Here is a 12592-nt window from a genome sequence, read left to right as displayed (position 1 = left end):
AGGGGTGACCTGATCGAGGTGTACAAGATTATGAGGGGCATGGACAGGGTGGATAGAGAGCAGCTGTTCCCCTCAGTTGAAGGGTCAGTTACGAGGGGTCACAAGTTTAAGGTGATGGGCAGGAGGTTTAAGGGGGATTTGAGGAAGAACTTTTTTACCCAGAAGGTGGTGACGGTCTGGAATGCACTGCCTGGGAGGGTGGTAGAGGTGGGTTGCCTCGCATCCTTTAAAAAGTACCTGGATGAGCACTTGGCACGTCATAACATTCAAGGCTATGGGCCAAGTGCTGGCAAATGGAATTAGGTAGACAGGTCAGGTGTCTTCAATGCATCAGTGCAGACTTGATGGGCCGAAGGGCCTCTTCTGCACTGTATTATTCTGTGATTCTGTAAGTCAGGCAGAAGGGGGCTCATGGGGTGGGAGTTGCGGGGAAGTGGGTGTGGGGGGGGGGTCAAGAGCAAGGGCTTGGAGGGGGTGGGGGGTGTAGCTCTCAGCGGGCACTCCCCTTTGCAACACCGGTTCCCTCATTCAGGCACTAAGTGCCTTTTCATGAGGGGCACCCCATCTCCCAACCCCCTGCCCGGAGCCAAGAAGCAGCCACTTGGACTTCCATTGACTTGTGAAGGTCTTTGTTGTCAAACACTCACTGCCATACTTTATAGAATGCTGAGCTGCTGCAGCTGATCCGATGTTGGATCTCCTCTTCAATGGTGGCTTTTCGAGATAGGTGGCTGCCAAGATATGAACATACGAATTAGGAGCAGGAGTAGGTCACTCGGCCCCTTGAGCTTGCTCCACCATTCAATAAGATCATGGCTGATCTGATTGGAACCTCAACTCCACATTCCTGCCTGCCCCAATAACCTTACACTCCCTTGCTTATCAAGAATCTATCTACCTCTGCCTTAAAAATATTCAAAGACTCTGCTTCCACCACTTTTTGAGGAAGAGAGTTCCAAAGACTCACGACCCTCTGAGACAAATAAATTCCCCTAATCTCTGTCTTAAATGGGCGACCGCTTATTTTTAAACAGTGACCCCTAACTCTAGATTGTCTTACAAGAGGAAACATTCTTTCCACATCCACCCTGTCTAGACCCCTCAGAACCTTCATATGTTTCAATCAAGTTGCCTCTTACTCTTCTAAACTCCAGTGGATACAAGCCTAGACTGTCCAACCTTTCCTCATAAGACAACCTGCCCATTCCAGGTATTAGTCTAGTATACCTTCTTTGATGGCTTCCAAAAGCATTTACATCCTTCCTTAAGTAAGGAGACCAATACTGTACACAGTACTCCAGATGTGATCTCACCAATGCCCTGTATAACTGAAACACAAGCTCCCTACTTTTGTATTTGATTTCGCTTGCAATAAATGGATAACATTCTATTCGCTTTCCTAATTACTTGCTGTACCTGCATACTAACCTTTTGTGTTTTATGCACTAGGCCACCCAGATCCCTCTGCATCTCAGAGCTCTTCACTCTCTCACCATTTAAATAATATGCTTCTTTTTTATTCTTCCTGCCAAAATGGACAATTTCACATTTTCCCACATTATACTCCAGACCTTTGCCCACTCACTTAACCTGTTTATATTCCTTCGTAGCCTCTTTATGTCCTCTTCACAACTTACTTTCCTACCTATCTTTGTGTCATCAGCAAATTTAGCAACCATACCTTCGGTCCCTTCATCAAAGTCATTTATATAAAATTGTAAAACGTTGAGGCCCCAGCATTGATCCCTGTGGCCCACACTCTACAAGAAAATGACCCATTTATACCTACTCTCTGTTTCCTATTAGCTAGCCAATTTCTATCCATGCCAATATGTTATATCCTACACCATGAGCTTTTAGTTTCCACAATAACCTTTGATGTGGCACCTTATCAAATGACTTCTGGAAATCTAAGTATAGTATATCCACTGGTTCCCCTTTATCTTCAACACATATTACTTCTTCAAAGAGCTCCATTAAATTGGTTAAACAAGATGGGGGAATTTCTGAACATATTCCAATGTCTATCCTTCAACATATATGGGAAATATTTGGCTGACCAGATATGGGTTGATATCCGTTTGTAAGATCTGGGGTTTGCTTTAACCTAATTGTAAGACTTCATCAATTACAATTACAGTCTAAGTTGGGAAAGCAGATCTAAAAGGGACTTACAACTCGGACTAGCTACAAAACCACACTGGTACGAGGGTGCTTTCACAAGCTTCATAGACTTCATTAAGTTTTCCACAATAAGCACAAAATTGTGGCACTTAGCAAAGGGCTGTAGTCAGCAGTTGAATTCACAATGGAACACCGGTACTCAACCTCCGGTTAACTGTAGTGCCTGTCTCTTAATTAAAGTCTATCTTCTGTTGTCTTTTTTTGATGATGCGTGCTTTTGGGGTCTTACAAGTTATTACTTTATACACCTTTCCCAGCTTGGTTCTGTGCCATATTAGGTAAAATCCCATTTCTGTCTATTTGATTGGTCAGTCATTACCTAACTGTCCTTCCATGATGATACTTCGAGCTTGGTTTAGGTCATTGTCATTTAGTTGGGGGTGGGGTTGGGGGGGGAGTGGGTGGTGCCTCCAGATTCGAACTTCTTTGACTCTATGAATTCCTTTGCAAAAGGCCATATCTTGATCCGGTGCCACCCTGCTGTGACTCTTCATTAACCAGCCTTTACTGGTTAAAAAGCTAACAGTCTCCCTCGGGTAATCCACAGTCTAACGACTTTTAAATAAAGGGTCTTTACATAGTCTGACTTAATAGTCTTTCTATCGCTTCTTGACTTGTCATGACTTGTATAGAACTTCAGCCAACATCATGCTTTGTGGTTATGTTACATACGGAATATAATTTTAACCATTATACTTAAAGATATGACAACTAAGTTCTAACAGTCCTATAATAAAATAAACTCAATCCTACATGTTTTGTTTGGCAATATTCAAGGACAGGCCAAGTCTCTTGTATACAGAATTGAAGTGATTGAGAACGGCTTGCAAATCTGATGCAGAGTGGGCAACGACACTCCAGTTATCCGCAAACTGTAGATCATGTATGTCAATGGTGAGCTTTTGGCACAGAGGCCACTGACGTTAAAGAGTTTTCGATCTAGGCAGTATTTAATATGCTCTGTGGATTGTGCTCCAAAGATTTGGAAGTCCAAGAAACTTCATCACAATCCTGCAATTGTTCCATGATGATATGACTGCAACAGTCTTGTGTGGGAGATTTGAAATAGATGCCTTCAAAATACAGACTGGGGTCAAGGAAGGCTGTGTGATAGCCCCCATACTGTTTACAATTTACCTGACTGTATCTATTCAACTCATCAAAGATCAGCTGCCCTCTGGTGTGAGTATTAAATACTGCCTAGATGTCACAAATAATATGCATTGAATCATCTTCGACTTGAGCCAGAGTATCTTCAGACTGAAGGTGGGCAATGATCCCTGTGGTGTATCTTGTGATGTCTGTGATGCCATTTTTCTCTAAGCTCTGTGTAAGTTGCTCGATATCTGTTTCTATTTGGAGCTATAGTCTGTGCTGTTGCTTTAAAAGTGCCTGTGTGAAATATTTTCCCTGTATAGTTAGGATGGCAGATGTATTACAACTTCATTTCTCCTGTGCGATCCAATTGGGTCACAAGTTGTGACAAAGTGATGTCACTCCCATCTGCTATTTTATTACTAATTGTTTAGAAAGTAATTTTAAAAGATCTACTTGCAATCTACTGAAAGCATAGAAAATCCCCGTGGATCTGTAAGTCTTGTACATTCCCACTTGGGCTGATAATTCTCGTTCTCCATAACTTAATTTGAAAAAAATCCAGGTGACCAACTTTGATATTCATGGGTTTAAATCCAGTTTGCTTTGTTCTTGCCAGAATTATAGCTGGGTTGGTACAATCTCCCTAATGTACATTGGAATTATCAGTTATTATTGCCTTATAACATTTGTTTCATTAGTTGTGTGGGATGAATGTGTGGTAGAGGCAGGTTAATGTAAGCTAAAGGGTAATAAAGGTAAAAACAACATGAACAAAACACATACCCTCCTGGAATGCATTACCTCATGTGACTACTTTACCTGTTAAACGATGGGGAAGCTCATCAAGGTATTTTAAATCTGTATTTTATACACAGCAGTTTGCCCAAGATAGTAACATTGTACGTGCTGTATTATGTGAGAGCACACTTCATAGCAGCTTATGATTAAACACTCTCCCCTGCTACCTGATTATAAGGATCATAAATGCCTTCTAAGAAGAGAGAAGGAGATTATGGGAATTTGTACTTGTCGATATCACTTTTGCTTCCTCAGCAAATAGTTCTTGCAAACTCCTGGCAACTTTCATCTTATTGAGGGGTCTCTTTCCCTGTTCTCTCTTTAGATCTAGATTACACAGCTCCCCACCTGACATCCACCAAAAAAATTTATATTTTACACTATATTTCCAATACAGAAAAGATGTTTCTGAAGGATAATTGAGCAATATTCCCACACTGTATCCACTTTCACCAAGCTACACATAGACTGTAATTGGTAGAACAATAATTAACCTCAATGCAAATGTAATATAGTTTAAAACTGTTCTCACATGCTATCCAAGGAATTAATGTTTGAAAGTATGTTATAATTATAATTCCATCTAATAACCACATTTACATTATGCTGCCTATAGTGGTGGGGGGGGGGGGGGGGAGGAGATTGCCTCCTGTGGGCTATTCATAAGAAAAAACATAATTCAGATCCTGGTGTATAAAAATGCCATTGTGTTTCTTCCTAACTCTTTGATCCTTATTTATCTCTTTACTTTGGTGCTGCATTCCTTGACAACCACCTTCAACTTTCATTAACGAACACTTCGTAATATCTATAGATTTGCTTAGTACATTGACCAATCACGTGGTCCCAGATGCAGTTTTTCTCAAAGGGAAAGCAGATGGGAGAATTGGCATTGCAGTATTGTAGCCATATCTCCAACCCTTCTAACCCAACTCCTCATCGAAAACAGCATGGGATTGGTAGATATACCCTTTAATTCCTTTTAGAATTCATTCATTTCCACTGGTTCAAGCATTTTTTTTCATTCGATGAAAAGTATTATACTAGTGAATTTAAGAAAAAATAATCCTATTCATCAAATTTTAAATACATTTAGCAATAAAGTCTGTGACCTTTCAGCGAGAGGGAAGTGTGGTGCAATCTATTTGTGTGATGGAGTTGTTATGGTTGAATAGCTGGCAGTGTGTACAAGCTGTGAGATGTGGGTGTGAGGCTTGCAGCAGTGCTCTGAGGTTCTGGCAAAGCTATGATCATTAGGTATGATTTATTTTTGTTGTTTGATTTAGATTGTTGGTAGATGAGTGACGGAGGTGTGGTGCATTGAGCAGTTTCTGAAGCAAGTGGTGCAATTTGTGGGATGTGGAATTTCAAGATGTATTCACTGAGCTCAACCACTTGGCTGTGATCATTGAACTTTTTTTGCGGTTCTGTTTCCAGGTCCTCTGAGCTTGACTCGTGCCATTGAGTGCCACGGCCATCTGTTCCCACAATCTTAGAGTTTCTCTGGGAGTCTCCTGGTCCTCTGTGGATAGAGCTCATTTCTCTTTCTCTGCAACCCCTCAAACAAGGCCTTCAATGCAGCATCAGAAAATCTTGGAACTTGCTCTCTCATGCAATGACATTATTGAGTGTTTTCCAGGGCAGAATCAATTGCAGAATGACATTTGGCAACTGCTCCAGTTTCAATGCACCTCCCTTTAAAGAGGTGCAGCCTGGCTTTAAGTAGCGCAGGCTAGCTTTAATTGGTCCTAGCCTGTCCTGATTTGGGACCCTGCTAATGGGTGCAACTGCTCAACAGTGAGGTTACTGCTGGCTGCAAACTACAATCATGTTAATTAGCAGGCAACACGAAGATGGCATCAGAAGCAACTGGTGTGGGTTAATGCCAAATCATGATTCCTGTACCGGTTTTCACAGCCAATCGAATTTTGTCCCCCTGGTATTATTAGAGGTGTCTTATTGGTGCAGAGTCTGGGGCAGACAGCAGGCTTTACATCCCATGTAGTTGCACTGTTGTTGACACTGAGTGCAAAAAAATGGAAACTAATCAATTCTTCAACATTGGACCTTGCCTCGATGGGCACGGAAAATACATTTTAAACATTCCTTTCCAATACTGATTTGTAGATTCTTTGTATAGGATCTAAAAAAAAATCACATCATATTATGTCCATATCTGATTATCCCCCTCCAAGACATATTGAAATGTTTACACACTTTTCAGAAAGTTATAATTCTGTAGTTTTGACATTGAGAATAGTAGACGTCAATAGATTCTCCGAACAGCCAATTACCACAATCTTATTGAAAATACCTCAAGTTATTCACGCCTGTAAATAGAAATTATCTTCACATAGTCAGAAAACAGTACTTAACATTTACTAGATTCTGAGGATTCAATTCAAGCTTGAAAATTGAATTGACTTCATTTTAATGTGGGCTGCTCTTGGTTTCACTCCACAGACAGTCATTTAATATATTTACATAAATTGAAAACTTTCACAGTGCCCTACAATTAATTTTTGTTATTTTTTTAAAGGGGAACTGCAGACAAATTAGTGTTTTGCTGTATGTCACCTTTTTTTTACGAACAGGAAGCCGTGATAACTAAAGTTAAAATATATCCATCTTCTCCACTAGTATATGATGGGGTGGGCTATCCACTTACAGAAGTATTGTGTGATAACTTTAGAGTCAGGATCAAATTAACTCCAGTGATTAATAAATAGTGAGTGGGATGCACAAACAGATTCATTGTTTATTGGTTTATGCTGAGTTCGCTGGCTGTAGTAATATGGCTGCTGCATCTAACTCCAGCATCCCTTTGTTGGACAAAAGAAAATAATCAGACATCCAGTTTCTGTTACTGATTACCATCCAGAAATCTTTTCTGCAATTGTTTGTTCGGGCTTCGACTGAGAGCAAGATTGGTTTCTGTTGTGACTCCCATGTTCCAATAGCCTTTTGGGCTCAATCGTAAGTAGTTACTATAGTGAGGTTTCATGGACAATTTGTGGAAGTGCAGCCAAGCAAGGGGTTGATGCCTGCAAATGAGGAACAGAAGGGACAAAAATTGATGAAGAAAATTTAAAAATATTCAACCTCACAAGGTTTAATATATGTAACTTCAGAAGCTGGAGTTCTGTGGGCCTCCATATGCAGTAATGCAACTCAAGTTTGTACTTGCAACTTGTCCCATTACCATTTGAGATCACGATCCCATCTGCACAGTCACATTCATTGGAGGCATTCCACAGGGAAAATATGTTGCCTTGGGCTGCATTGGAGAATTTCTCAGGTACAAGCCCATAAGCAGAGTCCTTATGCACTGTATCAGTCAAAGATGATGGGTGCCATGTGAAATTAAGAAAGGAGGGGAAATTTATTTTAAGAAACAGGTTTGTTATCCTCTGGTATTAAATTACCAGTTAAGCATATCCCAGGGTGAGACAGTAGCTTTGCTCTTGTGTAATTTTTCATACCAATCAATTATTTCATAAATATTATACTACAAATTATTACAGCTAAGTACCCAAGACTCCTGATTCAAAAATTAATTACTTTCTAGAACATTTTCACTGAGGAAAGCAATGATGCCTTGACACATAGAAATGTACATGCATGACAGTTACTGTGACTCAGTTCTTTCCCTCTGTTGCACAGTACTCCAGCTGTGGCCTAACCAGCGTTTTATACAGCTCCATCATAACCTTCCTGCTCTTATATTCCATGCCTCGGCTAATAAAGGCAAGTATCCCGTATGCCTTCCTAACCAACTTATCTACCTGTTCTGCTGCCTTCAGTGATCTTTGGACAAGCACTCCAAGGTCCCTCTGACCCTCTGTACTCCCTCGGGTCCTACCATCCATTGTATATTCGCTTGCCTTGTTAGACCTCCCAAAGTGCATCACCTCATACTTCTCAGGATTAAACTCCATTTGCCACAATTCCGCCCATCTTACCAGCCCATCTATATCGTCCTGTAATCTATCTCCTCACTATTTATGACACCACCAATTTTCATGTCATCTGCAAACTTACTGATCATACCTCCTATATTCACGTCTAAATCATTAATATACACTACAAACAGCAAGGGACCCAGCACCGATCCCTGCGGTACACCACTGGTCACAGGCCTCCATTCACAAAAACAACCCTCTACCATCACCCTCTGCCTCCTTCCACTAAGCCAATTTTGAATCCAATTTGCCAAATTACCCTGGATCCCCTGGGCTTTTACTTTCTTAACCAATCTCCCATGCGGTACCTTTCAAAAGCCTTACTGAAGTCCATATAGATTAGATTAGATTAGAGACACAGCACTGAAACAGGCCCTTCGGCCCACCGAGTCTGTGCCGAACATCAACCACCCATATTCCTACCAAACATCCCCACCTGTCCCTATATTTCCTTACCACCTACCTATACTAGTGACAATTTATAATGGCCAATTTACCTATCAACCTGCAAGTCTTTTGGCTTGTGGGAGGAAACCGGAGCACCCGGAGAAAACCCACGCAGACACAGGGAGAACTTGCAAACTCCACACAGGCAGTACCCGGAATCGGACCCTGGAGCTGTGAGGCTGCGGTGCTAACCACTGCGCCACTATAGACGACATCAACTGCTTTACCCTCATCTACACCTCTAGTCACCTCCTCGAAAAGTTCAATCAAATTTGTTAGACACGATCTCCCCCTGACAAAACCATGCTGATGATCCCTGGTCAATCACTGCCTCTCCAAGTGGAGATTAATCCTGTCACTCAGAATCTTTTCCAATAATTTCCCTACCACTAACAAAGGCCTGTAATTACCTGGTTATCCCTGCTACCCTTCTTGAATAATGGTACCACATTCGCTGTCCTCCAGTCCTCTGGCAACTCTCCCGTGGCCAGAGAGGATCTGAAAAATTGTGCCAGAGCCTGGGATACATCTCATCTGGGCCTGGGGATTTATCCAATTTTAAGCCCGCTAATACTTCCTCCTTTTCAATGCTAATTTGATCAAGTATATCACAATCCCCCTCCCTGATCACTACACCTACATCGTCCCTCTCCATAGTGAACACGGATGAAAAGTAATCATTCAAAACCTCCCCTATGTCCTCTGGCTCCACACACAGATTGCCTCTTAGATCCCTAATGGGCCTCACTTTTTCCCTGGTTATCCTCTTGCCCCTAACATATTTATAAAACGCCTTGGGATTTTCCTTTATCTTGTCTGCCAGTGATTTTTCATGCCCCCGCTTTGCTCTCCTAATTACTTTTTTAAGTACTCCCCTACACTTTCTATACTCCTCTTGGGCCTCCGCTGTTTTCAGCACTCTGAATCTGCCATACGCCTCCCCTTTTTTTCCTGATCCAATCCTCTATATCCCTTGACATCCAGGGTACCCTGGACTTATTGGACCTACTCTTCACCTTTACAGGAACATGCTGGACCTGAACCCTCACCATTTCCTTTCTAAATGACTCCCACTGGTCTGATGTAGACATTCCTATAAGTAGCTGCTCCCAGTTCAATTTGGCCAGATCCTGTTTTATCATATTGAAATCCATCTTCCCCCAATTCAGTACTCTTATTTCCGGTCCCTCTATGTCCTTTTCCATAACAACCTTAAATCTTACAGAGTTATGGTCACTATCCCCGAAATGCTCCCCCACTTCCACTTCTACTGCTTGTCCAGCTTCATTCCCTAGGATTTCCAGTACCACTCCACCTCTTGTAGGACTCTCTACGTACTGGCTCAAAAATCTCTCCTGAATGCACTTGAAGAATTCTGCCCCCTTTAAGCTTTTAGCACTAATACTATCCTCTCTAATATAGGGGAAGTTGAAATCCCTTACTATTATTACCCTATTATTTTTGCACCTGTCTGAGATTTGCCTACATATCTGCTCCTCTATCACTGCCTGACTGTTTGGAGGCCTGTAGTACACTCCCAGCCAAGTGATAGCCCCCTTTTTGTTTTTAAGTTCTACCCATATGGCTTCATTAGAGGAACCTTCTAAGATATCATCCCTCCTTACTGCAGTAATTGACTGTTTAATCAACAGTGCAATGCCACCTCCTCTTTTACCCCCTCCCCTATCACGTCTGAAGATTCTATACCCTGGTATATTAAGCTGCCAGCCCTGCCCTTCCCTCAACCATGTCTCAGTGATAGCAATAATATCAGATATCAGATTCCCATGTGTTAATCAACGCCCTCAATTCATCTGCCTTACTAGTGAAACTGCTTGCATTAAAGTAGATACAATCCAGCCTTGCATTATTTGCTTGAGCCTTAACAGGTCTACATTTACTCTGCCCTCCAGACTGACTTAGCTTCTAATTTATATTTGATTGTACAACACTCCCTACTGTGCTTACACTCTGTATCCCACCCCCCCCTCCCCCTGCCAATAGCACTAGCAAACCTCCCAGCAAGGATGCTGGTCCCGTTCCGGTTCAGGTACAACCCGTCCATCTTATAATGTGAACTTAGTTCTGACTTGAGTCGAAGAGACTTAGTAGTTGGCAGGAAAAAAGACAGAGGCGCAAGGGGAGAGCCAACTGTGCAACAGCCCCAACAAACAAATTTCTCTGCAGCACCTGTGGAAGAGCCTGTCACTCTAGAATTGGCCTTTATAGCCACTCCAGGCGCTGCTTCACAAACCACTGACCACCTCCAGGCGCGTATCCATTGTCTCTCGAGATAAGGAGGCCCAAAAGAAAAGTTCTAAACAGACAATATCACACACCAATAACCTTTTTGTATCAATTGTAATTTTCATTTTCACTCTAGGAAACGGCAAAGAATGTCTCACTGATGCAAAAATGCAGGAGTGCATTGAAGTTGGGATAAGTTGGAGAGAATGTGACACTGCACCCAACCCTGATCTTAGAATGCAAAACATGGAATAAGAAAAGCAAGAAAAATATTCTATTCTCAGTGCCATCATCTCTCACCCCAATTAAGAGGCTTTATAAGTACACTTTAAAATAATACAGGATTGACTTGAATACAACTTGAGGTGCTGCATGTTGAAATATTAGGCAAGTTAGGCCTGACTTCAACTCCACTAGACTCCAGCTGTCTCAAGAATTTATTGCATTAACTGAAGTATTTTTGCAATTATAATCAGGTTAATGATCTCTCTTTTAATCCTTTGGTGGTTTCAATTACATCTACTGTATTCTCACATCAGTTATTTCTTAGCTAATATTGATTATCTAATACGGTTTCTGTTTTAACAAAAGGTGGGAGTTGTCCATAGTTTAATATCAGACTATGCAACTGAAGACGGAAACACAATCCAATGAATAATGGCACATTCTATTGAATGGATTCGATTCCGTTTCCAGCGGCAAAGAGCCAGCAGCATCTCTGAAACAACACCCTTGCTGTCATCCTCATCACAGAAATCTCCAGCCAAGGAGCAATGGTCAGCCATCTTAAGTAACCAAAGAATTATCGTTCCTAATAATAAAACGTTTGCCAAAGACTCAGAAAGGCGAATGAAAGACTATTTGAGCAACAAGATAAGAACTACAAAATATACCTTCATCAGCTTTCTTCCAAAGAACTTTTTTGAGCAGTTTTGCAGGTAAGCACCATACCTCAGTTACCTCAGCATTCCTTCTTCATGAAAACACGTTTCTGTAAGGAGCATTTAATATTGCCTGGCACTTGTGTGGCACGAATGACCATCTCAAATAGGAGAGAATCTAACATCTCATCTTGATGTTCAATAGCATTAACATTGCTGAATCTCCAACTATCAATATCCTGGAGTTTACCATTGACCAGAAACTGAACTGGACCAACCACATAAATGCTGTGGCTATAACAGCAGGTCAGAGGCTGCGAGTAACTCACCTCCTGTCTCCCCAGTGCCTGTCCACCATCTACAAGTCACAAGTGTGATGGAATACTCTCCACTTGCCTGATTGGGTACAGCTCCAACAACACTCAAGAAGCTTCACCATCCAGGACAAAGCAGCCCGCTTGATTGGCATCCCATCCACCACCTTCAACATTCACTCCCTCCACCACCGATGCACAGTGGCAGAGGTGTGTACCATCTACAAGATGCACTGCAGCAACTCACTAGGGCTCCTTCAACAGCACCTTCCAAACCCACGGGTCTACCACCTAGAAGGACAAGGGTAGCAGATGCATGGGAACTGCAAGTTCCCCTCCAAGTCACACACCATTCTGACTTGGAGCTATATCGCCGTTCCTTCACTGTCGCTGGGTCAAAACCTTGGAACTCCCTCCCTAATAGCACTGTTGGTGTACCTAGACACCAAGGGCTGCAGCAGTTCAAAAAGGCAGCTCACCACCACCTTCTCAAGGGAAATTAGGGATGGATAATAAATGCTGACCCAGCCAATGATTCCCACATCCCATGAATTGATGAAGGAACAAAAATATAGATCTTGGTTATCATCCTGTGATTATGCTTTTTTGAATATTTAATTCTGTCACAAATGGCTTATTTTGCTGCTTTGCCCAGCTTGGC

General features: G+C 41.9%; 1 protein-coding gene across 1 annotated transcript in view; it reads left to right on the top strand.

Moving 5' to 3' along the window:
• The window catches only part of atp10b (ATPase phospholipid transporting 10B), a 443112-nt gene that overhangs the window by 277679 nt on the left and 152841 nt on the right, over positions 1 to 12592 (top strand). The window contains 1 exon segment of the mRNA XM_068043811.1: positions 11328 to 11674. Within this exon segment, the coding sequence (XP_067899912.1) occupies positions 11394 to 11674 (281 nt within the window). The 5' untranslated portion in view covers positions 11328 to 11393.

This window comes from Heterodontus francisci, chromosome 12, assembly GCF_036365525.1.
Source record: "Heterodontus francisci isolate sHetFra1 chromosome 12, sHetFra1.hap1, whole genome shotgun sequence".
NCBI lineage: Eukaryota > Metazoa > Chordata > Chondrichthyes > Heterodontiformes > Heterodontidae > Heterodontus > Heterodontus francisci.
This window is presented reverse-complemented; position numbering and strand designations above follow the sequence as displayed.